This window comes from Garra rufa, chromosome 11, assembly GCF_049309525.1.
Source record: "Garra rufa chromosome 11, GarRuf1.0, whole genome shotgun sequence".
NCBI classification, from domain to species: domain Eukaryota; kingdom Metazoa; phylum Chordata; class Actinopteri; order Cypriniformes; family Cyprinidae; genus Garra; species Garra rufa.
The window spans coordinates 14,182,801-14,205,289 of NC_133371.1; the positions used below are offsets into that span (position 1 = coordinate 14,182,801).

General features: G+C 42.8%; 1 protein-coding gene across 1 annotated transcript; it reads left to right on the forward strand.

Moving 5' to 3' along the window:
• Positions 1 to 6: 6 nt before the first annotated feature.
• Positions 7 to 22,278, forward strand: LOC141345198 (DNA damage-binding protein 1). Its single transcript, XM_073850080.1, has 22 exons — positions 7 to 62; positions 151 to 309; positions 789 to 872; positions 955 to 1,071; positions 1,216 to 1,318; positions 8,194 to 8,269; positions 8,375 to 8,483; positions 8,567 to 8,745; positions 10,302 to 10,465; positions 11,457 to 11,564; positions 14,287 to 14,494; positions 14,610 to 14,705; positions 15,302 to 15,413; positions 15,493 to 15,616; positions 15,694 to 15,858; positions 18,115 to 18,209; positions 18,283 to 18,453; positions 18,557 to 18,666; positions 19,793 to 19,962; positions 20,148 to 20,250; positions 20,361 to 20,484; positions 21,914 to 22,278. The coding sequence occupies exons 2-22, from the start codon at positions 214 to 216 to the stop codon at positions 21,995 to 21,997; spliced, it is 2,598 nt and encodes an 865-aa protein (XP_073706181.1). The 5' UTR covers positions 7 to 62; positions 151 to 213; the 3' UTR covers positions 21,998 to 22,278.
• Positions 22,279 to 22,489: the final 211 nt, after the last annotated feature.

A 22,489-nucleotide genomic window follows, 5' to 3' on the forward strand; every position in this document is an offset into this window, starting at 1 on the left:
AGGAGTCAATCACTTATCACAATGGAGACAAATACTTAGCCATCGCTCCTCCAACTATTAAGGTGAATATATTTGACAGCTTCGACCTGTAAGTTTCAAGCTGTTATCTGTTATTTACTCTGTGTATAACCTTTGTTTTTAACATCACAGCAAAGTACCATTGTGTGTCATAATCGCGTGGATCCGAACGGCTCGCGGTACCTGCTGGGAGACATGGAGGGCCGACTTTTCATGCTGCTGCTGGAGAAAGAAGAGCTGATGGACGGAGCCGTGGTGCTCAAAGACCTGCATGTGGAGCTGTTAGGAGAGGTGTGGCAGAGCAAACAAATACTGTTGCGGATGCATTCTGACGCACTCCTAATGTGTTACATTCCTCTCAGTAGACTGAAGAACAGTAGAAATATATCATGGGTGATGGACATCAGCGTCCATAAATCCAGACTCTTCCTTACTTATTGAAACCAAATAAATCAAAACCCTAAAAATTGATTTGATGATAGTCAGTGTGTTTATGTATGTATGTATGTATATATAATGAAAAATATATACGAAAAACGTAAAAGTCAGTCTCTGGAGTTCAGCATTTACGAAAAACGTATTTATACACCTGAACATAAAACGTGAAATGACAGTAAAAATGTGCAGTCAAGCAAATCATTTGATTTCAGTCACAGTCTTGCCTCTAGATCACTGAATGTCTGTTTTGTGTTTATTTGATATCACTGTAATGCTAAAGTCAGTTGTGTGGAGATACAGACAGGACTAGAATAACTGTTTGTGTTCTCTAGACCTCTATCGCCGAGTGTCTGACGTATCTGGATAATGGTGTGGTGTTTGTGGGATCCAGGCTTGGAGATTCTCAGCTAGTTAAGGTTGGTAATCAAGCATATTCATTATTGTTCTGTGATAATGCCGTGTGTGTTAAAGCCAACGTGTTTCTTTAAATGTTTGCAGCTGAATGTGGACAGTAATGACCAGGGTTCATATGTGGCTGTAATGGAGACTTTCACTAACCTGGGACCGATAGTGGACATGTGTGTGGTGGACCTGGAGAGACAAGGACAGGGTCAGGTAAGAGACGTTAACCAAGCTCTTTACTGGAGACATTCACACATCACTGCACTTTAGAAGAGAAGAGCCCTGATCCATCAATTAACTTGGTCACACGAAGAAAAGCAATGTGTGTCACCAGATACTGTGTTTGTGTTCCTGTAGCTGGTGACGTGCTCTGGAGCGTTTAAGGAAGGCTCTCTGAGGATCATTCGGAATGGCATAGGAATCCATGAGCATGCCAGCATTGACCTGCCCGGGATCAAAGGTCTGGTTAAGTCATGTTAATAGCTACCTCCTTATATGCTGTAAATACACAGTATATTTGTATGCTGATTTCCGTTTCCTGTTGTATGTGTAGTGCTAATGTTTTAGTTGTGTAAATTGTTAAATTAAGGAACTGTAATGTCTATAAAATTTTGAACAGCATAGCCGTTATTCTCTTCACCCAAAATTTCTGTATCAGTTTTATATTTTATTGGTACTTTCAATGTAACAAGTTGGTTTATTATTATTTTTTTATTATTGGACTTAATTATGCAGTAGATTAAAACCTGCCAGTCTTCTGATGAGAGCTGAACTTTCCGTAATGCAGAATCGGAATAGACTGATCACCGTAAAATCTTGGATCAACAGTGTGCAGCATTTTTTTTTTTTAAACATCGATTTTGGATGGTGTAATATGGAAAACATGTCCTTGACATAAAACGCATGCCTGATTCAAGAAGGGGGTCTTAAAAATGGCCAAAGAATTTGTTAATTTTAAGTTAAATTGTGCTTTGTTGGTAAGCTATAATGTCTACTAGAATGTTAAAAATGTTCAGTGTTAAGTAAATATTTTTAAATAGTTGTTTTGTAATTGTTTTTTTTTTTCTTTGAAAAGCAAGACAAAACTGTAAAGAGCACATTTTGGCTATTTAATTTATGCAATGATGCAACAAATTGGCAAAATACATGGAAGGAAAAAACATAAACCGTGTTCAGTAATCGGCCTTCGGTCCAGTGTTTCATTTTGTTCGCTTTGATCAAGAATTTATTTCAGTGCATCCCTACTTTTAACTTTGTGCTATTCAGCTTGGTTTCTCTGTCACAAATGTCACAATAAATTAGCGGTTTTGCTACTACTGTTTGCAGCTGACTTATGGCATGAATTTGCATTTGACAAATTTTTCTGACAACCAAACAATAGGTTACTGTCGTAACCCCGGTTCTCTGAAACATCGAGTGGAGAGATCCACCTATGGGAAGGGCATCCGTACCTGACCTCTGCAGAAGCACCAAGTCTGGCTTGACAGACAGGAGCGCGTGCCCACTGGCAGGTAAGGGGCCGCCCCTTACCGGGCGAATAAAACCAATGCACGCGCTACCTTTCCTCAGTGAGCATATTCGCTTCTCGCAGCAAGCGGGGCAAACTTGGTGGATCTCTCCACTCGATGTTTCAGAGAACCGGGGTTACGACAGTAACCTATTGTTCTCTTTCATCATCTTGTGTTCGAGATCCACCTATGGGAGATATGGACAGCTCCCCGGTTGCCCAATACACCCACAGTGAGGCCCTGTAAGCCAGAGGACGGTCACCTGGAGAGGCGGTGCTTGACACGTCACCAAGGATCAGACCCCCATAATGAGCATGAATACCAGCCGTGCAAGAATGAACTGTGGTAACATGCACATAATATGGCCACACACCTCATGCTGATATATTAATAATAATATATGCACACATAATAAAGATGTGGGTGGGTGGGGGGGGGGCAGATGACTTGCTTAGAAACATGAATAAGCTGAGTTGGACCACTCAAGCCTAAGGTGTTAAGGGTCCGAGGGCGCAACCCAACGAAGAACCCACACCTAAAACAGAATGAGCTACCGGGGTCTGGGTGACATCCAGCCGGTAGTATCTGACAAATGTATGTGGTGAGGCCCAGCTTGCAGCGGCACAAATGTCCTGCAAGGAAACCCCGTTAAACAGAGCCCAGGAGGCTGCCAAGTCTCTAGTGGAGTGAGCTCTGAGGCCCTCTGGAGGACGCACTCCCTTAGATTCATATGCCAAGGAGATGGCTTCCACAAGCCAATGAGAGAGGCGTTGCTTAGAAATGGGATTCCCTGTGTTTGGGGGGGCCCAAGAAATGAAGAGCTGGTCGCTCCTTCTGAAAGCGCTGGTCCTGTCAATGTAAACCCGTAAAGAGCGAACAGGACATAAAGCGTTCAGCCTCTTATCCTCTGAAGAGGAGAAAGGAGGAGGATGAAAAGCGGAAAGCTGAATCACCTCACACGCAAATGCTGGGAAGCATTTTGGCATAAAGGCTGGGTTAGGCCTTAGAAAGACCTTATCTCCATTGATGGAGAATTTCGTGAATGAGGAATGGACTGAGAGTGCATGCAAGTCACTGACACGTTTGGCTGATGCCAGTGCCAGGAGCAGAGCTGTCTTAAGAGACAGAAGCTTAAGAGAAATGTCTCCCAGCGGTTCAAAAGGGTATTGAGACAAGACCCCCAGCACCATGGAGAGGTCCCATTCTGGAATCACTTTTTTAGTGACTGGAAGGGAGCGGCGGGCGCCTTTCATAAATCTACGAATGAGGGGGTGTTGCCCCACTGTCGTGCCATCGAACCCAACATGACATGCGGCGATAGCCGCCAAGTAAACTTTAATAGTGGAAAAAGATCTTCCACCATCGATAAGGTCTTGCAAAAAGCTCAAAATAGCAGTGAATGAGCACTGATACGCTATCAGCTGGCGCTCATCGCACCACTGCTCAAACACACGCCACTTGCAGTTGTAAAGAGAGCGTGTGGAGGAGGCTCTGGCATTCTGAATGGTAGCGACAACACGTGGGGGGAGCCGCAACGTGTTTAAGTTTGACCTCTCACGGGCCAGGCCCATAGAGCCACCCTGTCTGGGTGGGGATGGTAGATCTCCCCGTTCGCTTGAGACAGGAGGTCTGTGCGTAGCGGAAGTGGCCACGGCTGTGCATACAGAAGAGGAATTATCTGTGCCAGCCATGGAGACTTGGGCCATCTGGGTGCTATCAGAATGAGCGTCAGGCTCCGTTCTTTCCCCCTGGCCAGAGTGGGCGCTATTAACGATAGCGGAGGAAATGCGTAGAGAAGCACTTTGGGCCATGGATGGGCCAGTGCGTCCACGCCGAGGGGGGCGTCCTCATCCCGTAGCGAGAAGAACATAGGGCACTGGGTGTTTTCGTGCGAGGCGAAGAGATCGACGGTCACCTGACCGAATCTCCTCCACAGTAGCCCCACTATCTGAGGGTGGAGGCGCCAATCCCCATAGAGTGGGTTCCCCCTCGATAGAAGGTCTGCTCCTCTGTTCAGAACGCCTGGGACATGAGTCGCCCGTAACAACAGGAAGTGTCGCCTGCTCCATACTAACAGCCTGTGAGCTAGAGCATGGAGCTTTGAAGAGCGCATCCCCCCTTGACGGTTGATATAAGCCACGGCTGTGGTGTTGTCGCAACGCACCAGCACGTGATGCCCTTGCAGGCGGGGCAGAAAGTGATTCAGAGCTTTCCAAACCGTGAGGAGCTCCAAATAATTTATGTGGGCTAAGTGAAGTGTGTTTGGCCACACACCGTTCACTGTTCTGCCCTCCTGTGTGGCACCCCACCCTGTTAAGGAGGCATCTGTCGTCACAACTTTGCGCATCATGATTGCCCCGAGGGGAGTTCCATGAGCGTAAAACTCCACATTCCTCCAGTGGCGCAGCGCTGCAGTGCAAGCGCGCGTCACCGAGACAGAGCGGCAGAGATCGCGTAATGGGCTGAGATGAAGAGATAAAACCCACTTCATGAACGCCCTCATTCTCAGCAGGCCTAAAGGCAGGACATGGACAGCCGAAGCCATAAGACCCTGTAGTCTGAGACATGTGCGATACTGTACCCTCGCCCCTTCTCTGAAAAGCGAGAGGCATTTCAGAAGAGAGAGAGTGCGCTGTTGCGAGAGCCGTGCGTGCATTGTTATAGAGTTCAGCTCCAGCCCCAGAAAAATCACATTCTGCGAAGGAGTGAGATTGCTCTTGCTCACGTTCACTCTGAAGCCGAGCGCTGTGATGTGAGCGAGCACACGGGCAGTGCTTTGTATCGCTTCCTCTCTCGAATCGGCTATGATCAGCCAATCGTCTATGTACGTCAGGATTCTGAGTCCCGCTGCTCTCAGCGGAGCGAGTCCTGCCTCCACACACAGACAGAACGTCCTCGGGCTGAGTGAGAGCCCGAAAGGAAGAACTGTGAACTCGTAACAAACGCCTTGGTAGGCGAAACGAAGGAATTTTCTGTGTGGAGGATAGATGCTTATGTGGAAAAAGGCATCTTTCAGATCGATCACTGTAAAAACCGCAGTGTGATTTACGGATCTTAAAAGAGAGGAGTGACTCAACATTCTGAAATTGTATTTCCTGAGATGTTTGTTCAACACTCTGAGATCCAGAATAGGGCGGAGAGAACCGTCCTTCTTCGGGACTAGGAAATAACGGGAGTAAAACCCCTGACTGCTTGAGTGCGGTGGTACCACTTGCACCGCCCCCTTCTCGAGAAGGGCGGAGATTTCGTCTTTCAGAATGTGAGCGGAGCTCTCTTCTGTGTGAGAAGAGATAACTCCGTTGAAAAGAGGGGGCTTTGTGGCAAACTGAAGTCTGTACCCCTTCATTATAGTACGAATCACCCATTCGGGAGCTGACACTGACCGCCAGGCTGCGACCTGATTCATTAGAGACCCCACACAAACCGGAGAGCAGCTTTGGGCTGCTAATACGGCCGGATCGCTCATATGTGATGCAATGGCGCCATCTAGCGGACAGACTAGGGACGGCGTGCAGGGAACCGGAGAGATGTTCTCTCGCTGAAATGAATTTATTAGATTTGTTTCTTTCAGTGTGTTCTTTGTGTTTTGTCTGTTGGGGAACACTGGGGCCGAAGCCTTTATTTGTTTGGTCTGGGGAACTATGAAAGTGCTGTGTGGTGACACTGCTTGTGCACATTCCCTGACAACTGACCCCCTGAACGTGGGGGGATAACACATAACAGCCACTGAACACTCTGGCTGTGGAAGGTGGCCAGCCCTTCCATGGGAGAGCCTCTGTCTTTTGGACGAAGGCTCCGGGGCAGGTAGAGAGTCCATAGAGCTTGCGGCTCGCGAACGCGGGCTCTCCGGCCCCAGCTGGTGAACATCAGGCAGGCCGGAGGGGGTGGGGTTGGGGGGTTTCCCGGCCGCAGCTGCAGCAGAAGATGGCCTACCCCAGGGTTTTGCGGCGGAAGGATTGTTCTGCCGCGGAGGAGGTTTGTTGCGGTGTCTCTCCCTACTCTGATGCGGGGTTCGCCCCATAACAGGAGGGTTGGGCACACGCGCAGTGGGCAACTGGCACGACGTACCTGTCTTCCTCGGAAGGCATAATTTAAAAGCCTCGTCCTCCTTCTTCTTATCATCACACCGCTGCTGCATCATAGCCACGGCGGGACCAAAGAGAGCCTGACCAGGCTCGACGGGGGCGCCTGCGATGCGCCTCTTCTCACTGTCGGGGAGTCCTGACAGGTTGAGCCAGAGAGCGCGCTCCCCCACCACAGAAAGCGCCATGGCGCGCCCGCTGGCTTGGACAGCTTGGCGAGCGTTACGGAGGACGAGGTCGTTAACCATAAGGATCTCCTTCCATAGGGTAGGCGAGGGCGATCCTTTGTCCAGCTGTTGCCCCAAATCATCTAGATTTTCCGCCTGGTAAGCGGAGAGAAGGGAGGACACGTTTAGCGCTCTGACTGCCAAGGCAGACGATTTATAGGCCGCTTGGTGAACAGAGGCGGAAAAACGGTCCATCTTGCTTGGCAGCACCGGCTTAGGGGGGGGCGAGCAGCCCGCCCTGAGCGGGGTTGAGGTGTCTGGCGATTGACGGCTCAACAGCGGGGGGGTCGCCCATGCCGAGAGTCGCCATATCCTTTACCTCTAAACCCGTCAAGCCGTGCTTAAAATCAAGCGGATCGGTCCAGTAGTGCCGCATGTGCTTAGTGCACGCTGGAAGGACGGGAAAAAGCTGTTTCCTCGGGCCGGGAGGGGGTCCCAGCACCTTCCCATCATACACGTCCCTCTCCTGGTCGGTGGCGCTCTGTGGGGCCGGCCACTCGATGTTGAGACGAGCAGCCGCTCGTTCGCACACCTCCAGGAGAATAGACTGGGGAACGGCCGCGGGGGGATTAACCTGGGCGACACCAGAGAGCGGGATGGCCTCTTCGTCCTCTGAGACTCCAAGCAAGCCCGCGTCGTCATCATCGCCGGAACCAGCCGGATAATCGACGAACGGAAGGTTTCCCGAGAAAATATCTTCTTGGGAAACGCAGGATTAGGCAGCTCAGCCCAATTGAGAGACGTCGCGCCCTGGGAGGCCCCCGGAGGCGCGTCGCCGTCACCGTGTCCCCCATCCGAGTCTGAAAGGCCGGGTTCCAGACACTGGGTAGCCGCAACCTTCAAGCGACGTCGCAAGAGCTTCTTGGGAAGCAGAAGACAATGATTGCAATTCTCCGGATTAGCCAGAGCTTCCTCAGCATGCTTAAAACCCAAGCATACCACGCAGAACTCGTGAGAGCCCGTGATGAGATGCTCCCGGGAGTAGCAGATTTGGAGAGCGACATCTCGGAGAAAAACTCGGAAAAATCCGTGGCGGGCAGCCGTGGAAGGGAGATATATAAAGAGCGTGGGCAGCTCACAGAGGCAGAACACAGCTAAACTGGCTGAAAAGACGACTGTCACGTCTGGCGGAGGCTGATCAGTAAGATATGTCCTCCTGAAGACACTCTGTGCGCAGTGTAATCCAGCCGAACTGTGTAAATGCAGAGATCGCGAGAAGCGAATGTCAACTGAGGAAAGGTAGCGCGTGCATTGGTTTTATTCGCCCGGTAAGGGGCGGCCCCTTACCTGCCAGTGGGCACGCGCTCCTGTCTGTCAAGCCAGACTTGGTGCAATTGGATGCTTCTGCAGAGGTCAGGTACGGATGCCCTTCCCATAGGTGGATCTCGAACACGAGATGATGAAAGAGAACCATTTCTAAAGCACTCTTCATTCATTGCTTCCTTTCTTGCATTACTAGCCTGACCTCTGACACAAACGTAAACTAATATTATGTATGTGTGTATGTGTGTTTGTTAGGTCTGTGGCCTCTCCGCTCAGAGTCAGGCAGAGACACTGATGACATGCTGGTTCTGTCTTTTGTTGGTCAGACCAGGTGAGAAGAGCATTAAGTTCACTCCAGTCTAGAACTGGCATACACCTCACTTGCTCATTACTGTCATCTCTGTGCCTGTGTCTCTGTCTCTGTGTGTGTGAGTAGGGTGCTGATGCTGAGCGGAGAAGAGGTGGAAGAGACGGAGCTGCCGGGGTTTGTAGATAATCAGCAGACATTCTTCTGTGGGAACGTTGCGCATCAGCAGCTCATACAGGTGTGCCTACACACATAAGTGCTGTATTTTATTGTGGTTATTGTGGGATGCCTGTGTTAACATGTGTTTGTGTGCATGTGCAGATCACGTCAGTGTCTGTGCGGCTGGTCACTCAGGACAGCAAGGCTCTGGTGAGCGAGTGGAAGGAGCCACAGGGCAGGAACATCAGTGTGGCATCCTGTAACAGCACTCAAGTGGTTCTAGCAGTGGGTCGAGTCCTGTATTACCTTCAGATACTCACAGGAGAACTTAAACAGATCAGGTACTCTAACAGACGCGCACACACACACACACACACACACACACACACACACACACACACACGTTTGTTTTGCTGACTTAGTGAGGGCATCGGATAGACTTCCGTTGATTGCATCAGGTAGACTTCCATTGATTATGCATCAGGTTAATGATATTTTCTATACCCTATACCTGCCAATCACAGAAACCTATGCAGAACACTACAATTAAATAAAAACATCTTTTGGCTGATTTATAACCCTGTTTAAACTTGAAGGAATTTAGGAGAAAATCCTGACAATCCTGAATGTAGAACTCCTAATTTTTTGCTCTAAGAGTATTTCACTAAGCATTTTGGCGCTAAAACTAGCTCCTAAATCGATGAAATGTTAGGAGTAGGGAAGAGGACTCCTAAGTTACTAAGACCAAATCACAAACTCTCCTTCTTGCTGAAAAAAACGATACAAATCATCACAGAAATTCTAATGGTTTTCACTACAATTAACATTACAAACATGGTTTCCTGTAGTGTTTTGGGACACGTTTCATTAGGATTTAGTGGTTTTAACAAGCAGCCGACCAGTTATCAGTAGAGACCAGCCGGCACCGTTACAGTTACCATTAAAATGAGTACAATTCCCACTATAACCAGTGAAACCGTAAATTATGTAATGGTTTCTATTGATTTGTTTTGTTTTTTTCAGCAGAGCTAAAATAACTGTTGCCGGCTATCTGCCTCGGAACGTAAACATTTTAGAAACATTCTGCATTTATTTGCACACACGTTTTCCCACGCATCTTTTTTTTTGTTTTGTTTTGGAGGTTATTCCAAATACAAAATTTCCTTTGATTATATCATTGTTTTCATCAGCAAGTTGGGCAAGAAGTAACAGTTGCTCTTGTGTCCAGTTTGGTTGTTTTTTACGTTCGCGTGTCTTATTATCAGCCATGATTATTCTACTCTGTTAATTAAAAGGCTGTTTATATGCATATCCACTAATTGTTTATGAGAAGCACATTTAAAAGAGGCTGACAATTAGCTGAACATATACTTGTTTAATTAGTAACAGTCTGCATTTTAAAATCTTTATTTGAATGTGCTACATTTTAATTTTTAAGCCATTACTTTAATATGGCAACATAATATTGTGCTCTACAACATTTCTATGAATAAATCTCTGACAGAGACCCCTCCCTTAGTATCAGTCAATCACTGTGTGCATAGTTAGTAAGCATGCTGACATCTCCCATAGCAAGGTCAACCCTACTCTTAGTTTCTTCTCTCTATTTCTTAGTAAAAGTTTGTCTCAGCAGCTTTGTAAATAGGTTTTAAGTGGAAACCCTTAGCTAAAAATGCTTACTATTACTAACACTTGCTATTTAGGAGAACTCTTAGTGGTAAGAATTTTTTTTTGTGAATACAGGCCCTGAAAGTCATCACCGTGGTGACTGAGCAGCAGACATGAAGCTGCTGCTGATCACAGTGTTTTCATCAGTGTCAGAACTAAACAGCCCTGATATGACTATGATAACAATGTTGTGTGCGGCTCTCATGTGTTTGTGTTTGGCTGTGATCAGCTCTACAGAGATGGAGCATGAGGTGGCGTGTCTGGACATCACTCCTCTGGGTGAGAGCTCTGGAGAGTCCGGCATCTGCGCTGTTGGACTCTGGACCGACATCTCGGCTCGCCTGCTGAAGTTACCCTGCTTCAGTCCATTGCACAAAGAGATGCTTGGTGGAGGTGAGACGCCACACTCACACACAGAGATGCTCATGATGTAGGAGTGAAGTGTGAATTTTTTTCCAGATAGAAAAGCTTGAAGAATACTCTTTCACTTTATTTCTTTCTATTTATTCACCTTTGTAGAAGAAGCTTTTATAGAGTGCTATTCCCAAACTCAAGCTGAAGTCTTTGAGACATTACACAAAAAAAAAAAACATTATGCGATAGTGTGAGAGCCCTACACCGTAGCACTTAGGCTAATAGTTATGTATGGCATTATGCGGGACATCGAGTTCCCTCTTTCAGAGTGTCGCAAATGACGTCTATCTAGGTCACGTTTATACAGACAGAGAAGTGAAGTCAAACCAAGTTACCATGAGCTAGCTAGTGTTCACTCTAGGAAATTATGCAGTTATAGTCGCCGTTTAGCTGAAATGATCAAATCAAGTATTTAAAAAATTATCATGATGCATTTCAGAAGGCTGAGAAATGCACATTTTATATCCTGTAGTTCCAATGAAGTGTATCAGAGCAGTGTTTATCCTTGCATATTTACTATTTGTGGCTCTTGAGATGCATTTTATAAAGGTAACAGGGCACTTGTTTAGATTGTGTGTGTGCTTTTGTTAATAATTTAATTAAGTGTCACTTTTCATTGAAAGATATTTCTCTGTGCTGTCTATAATTAATGAATGAATCTTTCTGGAGAACCCTTAGCATCAGGCCTTCATTAAATGTGCAGTATGAATGTATTTCCACTGTGCTCTGAGTTAATGCTGGATATACTTAGTCTTAAAGTAACTCTAAATTATGTTGTGATTCCATTTCCTATATAAGATACATGTACAGCATACTGTGAAAATCAGTGCTGTTGTTTGGGTGCTGATAGTAACATGGCCATATTTTGAATGAATCTGAAAAAAATCTGAAGCATGGTTGTTTGCTGAACTGAAAATGTGTTGTTTCTTGTCACATGTCTCTCACTGACCATCGTTTGTGTGTCCTGTAGAGATCATCCCTCGTTCCATCCTCATGACCACGTTTGAGGGCAGTCATTACCTGCTGTGTGCACTGGGAGATGGAGCGCTTTTCTATTTCGGACTGGACATTCAGACAGGTGAAAGCAACATACAAACCCAGGTTAAAAACATCAACACAGGTTATCAACATCAGTTCCTCTGAACACTTTGGGGAGGATAGTCGACATGAAATCCAACAGCCTGTTTATTTTCTTAGTATGTATTTGGTGAATGATTTCTTAAAACACGTTATTCTAAGATGTAAAATGTGTGTAGCAGGACGCCAGGATTTTTTTTATTTTTTTTTTTTTTCAATTCTTGCTTCAAACATTAAAATACAGTAATCGAGAGGAAGTGAATATTGCGCCCAATTTAGCCCCCTTTCCAGTGGCTCCATAAAAGCCACGTATATTTCACATGCAAATCAGCAAAATCAGGTAATTTAACTTTCATAAAACGGGACGTGCTTGATTTATTAATGTTTCTTTGTTGTGTTTTTAAAAGGGAGAAAGAGAACTTGTGCTGTTATCTTTTTGCTAAAATTGTCTTTTAGCTCAAGGTGCGCGCCTAAACGGTCAAATACACACAAAAATATATCAGAATGAGGCGCTTGGTGATTATACATGTAAACCCTTGTCAGTTATGTCTTAATTTATCATAAACAGTTGAGAATGAAAATACATGTGTAACAGTATATTGAATCCGTGTGGCGCTTAAAGCGGCAACAAATAATATTCCTTCTGCCGTCTCTGCTTAATATTAATAAAACACAAAAAAACTAAGAAAAATCACTCACTGCTCTTGAATAAAGGACTTTTGTAGTTTTAATAAGAAACAAAGCATGTTTAATTACGCTGTTTTATTTTACATTCAAATACTTACATTCAATTTCTGTAGTAGGCTGTTAGACTAGCATAAAAGTATTCAGTATTTAACAGTAAACACTGTTTTTTTTTATTTTTCATTGGTATCTTTTTTTCTGTTGTATTGCCGTCTTTAAATTAATCACTAATATAAAGTTTTGGACCCAGTCATAATCGTGATTAGCCTGGCAAGCCAGACCCACATAAATGTAGGGTCTGGGCACTCTCCATAGACAGGGCTCAACCGGAGGGGTGGGATAAACGGTTGTCTTTCAAACTCCTCTCCACGCAATAGGATAGCGCTACAACCAATCAGAGACTTAGTCGGTCAGGTGATGTAGTCAGAGCGACGAAGATTTTTAACAAAAATCAGTGCACTGTGCAGTCTGTCAGCTAAATAATAGACATAGATGGGCACTAAACCTTTAAAAGTAAACAAAAACATGCACAGACAAATCCAAATTACACCCTGCGGCTCGTGACGATACATTGATGTCCTAAGACACGAAACGATCGGTTTTTGCAAGAAAATGAACAGTATTTATATAATTTTCTTTTTACCTTTGATACACACCCACGTCCATCTGTCATGAGCACGAGTTTAGCATATCTATGATTCGACTCGTCACATGTGAACGCGCTTTGATGTAGTATACGCAAACACCGAAAGGGGAAATATGTAAAAAAAAAGTCCAGGATGAGTTTGCGCAAGCAAACGTAATCTTTTTCAGCTATAAATGGGTTTGAACAACCAGGACAAGCGCAAGTAATTACCATTTTGAATAGCCGCTATATCCACAATCTCTTGTGCTGTGTAAACAATGAGTGTCGTATACACGCAACAGATCGCTTCCGGTGTTTGCGTATTCTACACCACAGCGCGTTCAGATGTAACGAGCTCCTGCTCAGGACACATGGACGTGGCTGTGTATCAAAAGTAAAAAAATATATAAATACTGTTCAGTTTTCCACGCTTAATTCACGGAACCAGGAATTCATGTCTGACTGAACTTATGGTCGCAGGTCAGTCGTCATCATGTTAAGCCCGCCCACCGACTCGTGATTGGCCCGGTACATCTTGGATTTTTCGGGAAATTTAAGTGAATTGAGAGTAACTAGACTGACCTTAGAAGCAAATGTAATTTGCTGCCGCTAGGGGCGCGTCTAGATTCTAGGCTAAATCGTGATTACAATATTGACCAAAATAATTGTGATTATGATTTTTGCCATAATCATAGGTTTACAGCCCTACATGTAACCTTAAATTTTAATGTAAGATTGCTGTGACACCAGCATTTTAGTTACTAATGAAATTTCACAATTCTTGATTCAAATTCTGACGCCACAGCAGAAATATAATATAATAACTAATAGAAAGTTTGAACTTTGGTAATAAAATATTATAACATTATAATGTTATAACAGGAAAATAATGGTTCAGTGATTCACAAAAAATTTAATTGTGCTGTAAAGCATGCATGCCTAAAATGTGTCAAAATGCACTGTTTGGTAATTATTCACATAAACGTTCGCCGGTTATGTCTTAAGTGAACGTAAACAATTGAGAATAGAAATGTGCATAACAGTCATTTGGATCCATGCTGCTCTTTAAGTGGCAACAGGCTAGTCCTGCTGTTGACTATGCTTAATATTAATCAAAAAACAGAAAATCACTCGCTGCTCTTGACTTTTTTTTTTAGCTTTAATAAGAAACAAAAAAAAGTTTAATTTATGCAGTAAAGACTGTATTTGATATATAATTTGATATTTGCTATCTTAAAAAAAATCTCTCGTATATAAAATTTTGGTTATGTGGCTCACTCATAATCATGTTAAATCATGATTAAAATGTTTACCAAAATAATCATGATTATGACATGACATGATTTTGCCATAATCAAGAAGCCCTACTAATACCACAGGAAGTCTCTCACATAACATTTGTTATTTCGTGCAGGTGTTTTAAGTGAGCGTAAGAAGGTGACTCTCGGCACTCAGCCCACGGTTCTGCGCACCTTCCGCTCGCTCTCCACATCCAATGTGTTTGCCTGCTCTGACCGACCCACCGTGATCTACTCCAGCAACCACAAACTGGTCTTCTCTAATGTCAACCTGAAGGAGGTGAACTACATGTGCCCACTTAACTCTGAGGGATATCCTGACAGGTACAGAATGAGAAAGATCAGCTCTGTTCATATCAGCAAATCATATGTCTGTACTGAACGATGGAGCTGCATGTTGTTGAATAACAGCTTTGATTTCCTTTTCCTTCTGTTGCAGTTTGGCTCTGGCCAATAACAGCACTTTGACCATCGGTACTATTGATGAGATCCAAAAGCTTCACATCCGAACTGTTCCTCTCTACGAGTCGCCCAAGTGAGTATCTGTCAGAGGTAGAGTCCTCTGGATTGAACATGGATTGAACAAGGCTGTCAATAATTAATCGCTAATCTGTTAGTCACAGTTAATAATTTATTCGATGAAGCTTATCAATTGTCATTGTGTAATTATGAGGGCGAAACCACTGCCTGTAAAATCATCAGCAGTGGTATGCTGAATGGAGCTGTTGCATTTATTTGATACACACTACACGCATGCACACACACCCTTGAAATGCTAGGGTATGATGTTATAAGAATTGGAGCTTGTGTGCACAGCAAGCACATGATCGTATGTTAAAGTACAACAAAACAAGAATCGCATTCTCTTTTTTTGGAGTGCCTTTCATCTTAAATTTTGTGGCCTGTGTCATAAGCAGTAGCTTCGTAAAACATGCTTGGCTCTCTAAAGGGGTTAAATATTATCAGAGTAATCTAATGACGCATTGTAAAGGCCAAATAAAACTGTTCAAACTGCTGATATTCTTGATTTTAAATTTGCCAATGCCAACTAAAGTGTTGTGTATATTAAGTGAATAATCACCAGACTCACTGCTGCTCTTTGTGGTTTAGTGATCATGTGTGTTGTTGCAGGCGGATCTGCTATCAGGAGGTGTCTCAGTGTTTTGGAGTTTTGTCCAGTAGAGTAGAAATGCAGGATGCCAGTGGGACGACAGCAGCCGTGCGGCCCAGTGCCAGCACACAGGTGCGTGGGTTTAAGTGTTTCAGTCCTTTTAAAGCAGACATGGTAGGAGGGGAGTGTGAGTGTGTGTGTTTGTGCTCAGGCGTTGTCCAGCAGCATCAGCTCCAGTAAGCTGTTTCCCAGCAGCACATCTCCTCATGAGACGTCATTCGGAGAGGAGGTGGAGGTGCACAGTCTGCTGGTGGTTGATCAGCACACGTTTGAGGGTATGTGTGAACACGCAGAGTTTAACTGAAGCGCATCTGTAGGTATGACTGTCTAAAACCTTCTCTCTCTCCTGCAGTGCTGCACGCACATCAGTTTCTGCAGAATGAGTATGCGCTGAGTATGGTGTCCTGTAAGCTGGGCAGAGATCCTGCCGTCTACTTCATTGTTGGCACTGCAATGGTGTATCCGGAAGAGGCGGAGCCTAAACAGGGCCGCATCATTGTCTTTCACTATACAGACGGTAACCAATACCCTCGATTATTTTCCCCAAAGTTAGTAATTGTTGTTCAGTGCAGGGGTTTACAAACTGAGGTCTTTGACCCAAAGGAAGAGGGTCTGCAAAATAATTTGCTATACCGTATTTTCCATACACATTTTTCTTTCTTTTTTTTGGTCTTCTGAAACATGCTATGATTTATATTCCAAAGTGACATATATAATGCATTTAATGTCAAATAAGCTAAACATAAACACTTTAAAAGCGGGCACTTGAAGGTTTCTATAAATAAATTTGTTCTTGTCTGTGTGACAAGTAGACAGTATTGCTGAGTTTTTCTTCAAAATGTAAACCTTTAACTGTTTTGAAGGTACACAAATAAAAATAGAACATTTTGAATGATGTCTGTCTTATCTGACAGATATCACATCTTTCCGCTAATACAAGGAATTCAAGTGTTTACGCTGGTGCGTTCCGCGCGCAGTTCTAGCATTGCAAACTTGACATCGCAGCCTCTTCATCATTAAACTAAGTGAGACAACTAAACATACAAAAGGTATTTGGTGACACAATTAACTTGTCTGTTGTACAATATGTAGGTTTTGCTGGTAAGTGTGAGGATCACCATGCTATGGTGTTTTTCCAAACACATTTTTTACATATGTGACCCTGGACCACAAAACTAGTCTTAAGTCGCTGGGGTATATTTGTAGCAATAGCCAAAAATACATTGTATGGGTCAAAATGATTGATTTTTCTTTTATGCCAAAAATCATTAGGAAATTAAGTAAAGATCATGTTCCATGAAGATTTCTTGTAAAATTCCTACTATAAATATATCAAAATATAATTTTTGATTAGTAATATGCATTGTTAAGAACTTAATTTGGACAACTTTAAAGGTGATTTTCTCAGTATTTTGATTTTTTTTTTTTTTTTTTTTTTTTTTTTGCACACTCAGATTCCAGATTTTCAAATAGATGTATCTCGGCCAAATGTTGTCCTATCCCAATAGAGAGCTTATTTATTGAGCTTTCATATGATGTATACATCTCAGTTTTGTAAAATTTAACCTTATGACTGGTTTTGAGGTCCAGGGTCACATATGTGAAGGATGCATTAAGGAGATATTTGGATGTGAGAGAAGTACAAAGCCTTATTTACGTAATAAATAATAGTTATAATAGCATGTGTTATGTGAGCCCAGCATGAGGTTTGGTTTCAGATTTGTTTTAAATAAGATTGTTATAAGCATAGTATTTAAAATAAATGTTGTTTGTAATGAATGGCACAACAATTTATTTTTATTTTTTATACATGTACATGTACTTTTTTTGTTGTTTTGAATGCCACTACTTTTTTCTTTTTCTTTTTCTTTTTTTTTTGTCCTGACCTGATGCAACTTTCTGGAGAATATATTAAATTTAATTATGCCATAGTATTAAAAAGTACATGTACAATGGGGACCATTTGCACTGGTAAAACAAATCATATTATGTTCTTTACTCCCTCCCACATTAAATATTAGCCTTAAACGCTGTTATAATTATGAAGGGATCCTTGGAAAATCTTTTCCCCTGTAGGGGGTTCCTGACTCCAAAAAGTTTGAAAACCCCTAGCTCAGAGTACAAAGTGTTTCTACAAATATCATGTATTTTTCAATTATGAATAAAGCCCAGAGTTTACTTTAGTTTTTACACGTACTCTAGAGGGTAAGTAGAGAGCATTTGATGCACATATCATCATCATCATCATCATCGTTAGTACAGCTGTATGCATATGCCAGGCACTCATGTTAAAACTGAATTATGCTTTGGGCTTAAAGGGATAATTCACCCCAAAATTTAAATGACCTCTTTGATTTACTCACCCTCAAGTCATTCTAGGTGTATATGACTTTCTTTTTTCAGACAAATAAATTCTGCGTTATATTAAAACATGTCCTGCCTCTTCCAAGCATTATAATGGCGGTGAATGGTGGTCAGGATTTTGAAGCCCAAAAAAGTGCATCCATCCATCATAAAAAGTACTCCACTCGGCTCTGGTGCTTTCGCCATGCCTACGTCCTTTACCATTTCATATTAATATAAACAAAACAGCTTGAAGACCCACTAAAAATATCAGCTTCCATTTAAAAATGAAATGACAGAAGTGGTGTATTCTGCATGACTATTTTCTTCATGGCATTTTGTGTTGATGTACGTGTGTGTGTGTGTGTGTGTGTGTGTGTGTGTGTGTGTGTGTGTGTGTTAAATCATGGGGTGTTTTTTGTTTTTCCAGGCAAACTGCAGACTGTGGCAGAGAAAGAGGTTAAAGGTGCCGTTTACTCGATGGTGGAGTTTAATGGTAAACTGCTGGCCAGCATCAACAGCACTGTGAGTTTACTCCCATCATGCTGTTCAATATAATGGATTTCCTGTTCTGAAGCTGACGTCTTCGTCTCTGCAGGTACGTCTGTATGAGTGGACAGCAGAGAAAGAGCTGAGGACGGAGTGTAATCACTATAATAACATCATGGCCCTGTATCTGAAGACTAAGGGTGATTTCATTCTGGTGGGCGACCTGATGCGATCAGTGCTGCTGCTGGCATATAAACCCATGGAGGGTAGCTTTGAGGAGGTGATGAGCTACTGCTGCGAATTGAGTTTTTTTCTGAATTGTTTTTAGTTGTAAGAAAGCTGTTGTGGTTCCTTATTTTCACTCGTTGTTTTCATTTTATTAGATTGCTCGCGATTTCAATCCAAATTGGATGAGTGCTGTTGAAATCCTGGATGATGACAACTTCCTCGGAGCGGAGAACGCTTTTAACCTATTTGTCTGCCAGAAGGACAGGTAATGGAATTGAGTGGAGAAGTGACTAAATGTTCGATTGTTTCATGTGACTCATCATGGGTAAATGCAAACACATCTTCAGATGAAATCTGTGAAATCGTGGTTCAGCAGGAATCCACACGATCAAAATTTGGCATTAGGATGAAGGACTTTGCATCAGGCTCAGTTGATAACTTTAAAGGATTACTCCTCTTCCAAAATAAAAATTTCCTGATAATTTACTCACCACCATTTCATCCAAGATGTTCATGTGTTTCTTTCTTCAGTTGCCAAGAAATGAATGAAAGGAGAAATACATTACAGGATTTTTCTCCAAATAGTGGGCTTCAGTGGTGCTCAATGTATTAAAGGTTAAAAATGCAGTTTCAGAGCAGCTTCAAAGGGCTTCAAGAGATCCCAGCTGAAGAATAAGTCTCTTACCTGCCTTTTTTTTTTTATCAAGTTACAATTTATATACTTTTTAACCTCAAATGCTCGTCTTGTCTAGCTCAGCGTTGCTCATGCGTACTCTGTGCACTCCGGTTCAATACAACTTCAAAGTCGTTCTACATCGTTGCAGAAGTATCGACCCAGTGTTTACAAAGTGAACATGCTGAGAGGGTCAAACACCCTTTACAAAAAAAACAATTTTGAAGTTGGAGGAGAAAATAAGAGTTTTTCCACATACTCTAACTGTCTTGGACCGGAGTGCACAGAGTACGCATGCACATCACAGAGCTAGACAAGATGAGTATTTGTGGTGTATATATACTGAATTAATTTTCTTTAAGAAAATTACCTTTTTATTTCACTAGATAAGACCCTTATTCTTCGTCTCGGCCCTTTGAAGCCCGTTGAGCACCATTGAAGTCCACTATATGGAGAAAAATCATAATTTTTTTTCTTCAAAAAAACAAATTTTTGGGTTTAAGTAAATTATCAGGATTAATTTTTTCTTAAAGTGGAGTAATCCTTTAACCAGAAGACATCTGCTTGGATTGAAAGTGGCTTCTGAAGCTGTGCTTTATACATCACTACACTGTTGATAACAGATAAAGAACTATGAATCTTCCCCAATGTGACACACCTTAAGGCAAGCTGAATGTGACTCTATTAGTGATTGTTTAAATGCATATCTTTCCTCCAGTGCGGCGACTACAGATGAGGAGCGGCAGCACCTGCAGGAAGTGGGTCTGTTCCATCTTGGCGAGTTTGTCAACGTATTTTCACATGGTTCTCTGGTGCTGCAGAATCTGGGCGAGAGCTCGACTCCAACCCAAGGCTCTGTACTGTTTGGCACCGTCAACGGCATGATTGGTAATCTTATTTTCTGTTCAGCCTACTTTTACCGAAGAATCCGAAGCAGCTTTCGTTCGTAGGATTTCCAGGGATATTCAGTTGAATTTTGCAGAGAAATAAACAATACCTTCATGTTATTACTGTGATGTTGGCCATGTGTGTAAATATACGTTTTGACGATGATTTATTATTTTGTATTTGAGGTTTGGTGACATCGCTGTCAGAAGGCTGGTATAGTTTACTGCTGGATCTACAGAACCGACTCAACAAGGTCATCAAGAGTGTCGGCAAGATTGAGCACAGCTTATATCCTTCAGCAGATGTCAGAGGTGTTTGTATGTGTGTGAATGTGTGATTTAACTCTCTTTGGCATGAACTGTGTCTTTTGACCTGTTAAAGTCCTTGACTAGTGCCACCTGGAGGTCCTTCCACACTGAGCGCAAGACTGAACAGGCCACAGGATTCATTGATGGAGATCTTATTGAGAGCTTCCTGGATTTGGGTCGTGCTAAAATGCAGGAGGTGGTCAGCACACTGCAGGTGATCACTGCGTTTGTCTCATATCACTGCATCATCTCATGCGTTCATGTTTCATCATCATTAATGGCTACTCCAATGATACAAAGTAAAAACACATAATGCATGTTCTTAGTTTGCTGTAAACTGAAAAGTTATGTTTATTTTGCTCTGACCAGAGTGACTTAAACACGCCTGGCGCAGTTAAGACTCCTAAATATTACCATCCTAGGACTTGAACACACCAATACATCTATGCTGCCTTTCCCAAATCGATCAGATGAAAGTGTGTTGGTAGACAGGATGTTATGTGAACAGGGTTGGGAAACACTGAGCTAAAGATATGTTCACCAAAGGTTTTTTTAAAGATTATTTTTAACAAAAAATAGCAAAGACAGGAAATGCTCATATGAGTTGTGATGCATACAGTGGGCCTCGTTCATGAAAGTTGCGTAAATGTATAAGTAAATTCAGAGTAATTAGCGAACCTTCCCGAAAACTCTCCACAGGATTTACAGATGCTTTGTAAACATCTAATTTAATAGTTTAAATATGTTCATGTTAATGAATTCCGATCATTCATAAATAGGGCGCTATTGAAGTACAACAAATTGTGTGTCCAGGAATGCAGTGGAATATTTTGGTCTACTTGCTCAGGTTTGGTTTCAGTATATTGCATAAATGCAAAAAAGACTGATAAGCCCATATGCTTAACAATAAATATTCAATATCATGTGTCCACCAAATAGTTTGTATCCCTTGAAAAAATGTCAGGCGCTCTTCCTAAAACGACCAGCTGGTGGTGCTTAAAAAACGCTTTGGTGGCACAACGTTTTTTTCAGCTGAGATGCTTTAGTTGCTATGATTTGGAATATCCACGGCAGTAACATGTTACTAGTATCTCATTTTTAAGAATTTTACTAAATATAAAAAAGCAGTAACCAGTAATATTGACTTCTCCATTGTTGTAGGCAGTCGTTGTACAAGTAGGACGGTTGGTCTGTATTTGTCCCGCTGTTTACAGCTGGGTAAATAGTGACAGTGACAAGCGCTGCGTTTTACAGTCATCAAAAAAAAGAAAAATTTAAAAAGGGCAAGGGCAAATGAACTTTGAATTTTGATGCACTGCCAAAATAATTTTGTGTCATCAGTTTGCCAAAAAGAATACAGAATGTTTTATGCACCATTTACACGTGGAAGGAGCAGGTGTACATTTCTTCCATACCAACCAAATACAAACATTTTCATGAACTTGACAGTTTACGTCAGAACGGCTTTATTAAGGATTTACAGAAAAATTTGTTCTGCTCGTGTTTCATGAATGAGGCCCAATGTCAAAGCAGACTGGTTCATCTGGTTCAATGTTTTTCTGAAAACTTGAGTGCACGTGTGTAAACTACATTTGTCTTCACATTCACACGCCTTTATCAGCGTTAATGTATTTGTGTTGTAGATCGATGACGGCAGCGGGATGAAGCGGGAGGCCACAGTGGATGAGGTTATTAAAATTGTGGAGGAGCTGACGCGGATCCACTAACCAATCAGAGCGTCACACGTCTGTATATAACTATACATAAGTCAGAGTGTTCGGGTGCGTGTGTTTCACTCTTACAGAATGAATTGAGTTCAGTCACACGCTCACACATCCACAGCTGCGCTCACGTCTTTGTGCTTGTCCTGTGAGCAATTTGAGATGAAAAACATTACTGCTAATTCTGCCAGCACTGACCTGCAATAGTTTTAGTAAAGCGTTTTTCTTGTGGAATTTTCGGTCATTTTCTGTTTGTTCGTTTATTTTAAATAAAGTTTCCTTCAGTACTTTGGGCCTGTTGTGTTTTCGTGTGTGTGTGTGTGTGTGTGTGTGTGTGTGTGTGTGTGTGTGTGTGTGTGTGTGTGTGTGTGTGTGTGTGTGTGTGTGTGTGTGTGTGTGTGTGTGTGTGTGTGTGTGTGTGTGTGTGTGTGTGTGTGTGTGTGTGTGTGTGCGTGCGTGCGCCTGGTATTCATCACATTATGGGGACCAAATGTCCCC

Excerpts from the sequence above, each read along its gene's own strand:
- LOC141345198 (XM_073850080.1), top strand. The coding sequence starts at position 214 with ATGGAGGGCCGACTTTTCATGCTGCTGCTGGAGAAAGAAGAGCTGATG. Across the intron at positions 11,565-14,286 it reads CGGACTGGACATTCAGACAG|GTGTTTTAAGTGAGCGTAAG; the intron begins GTGAAAGCAACA and ends TATTTCGTGCAG. Across the intron at positions 15,414-15,492 it reads GGCCCAGTGCCAGCACACAG|GCGTTGTCCAGCAGCATCAG; the intron begins GTGCGTGGGTTT and ends GTTTGTGCTCAG.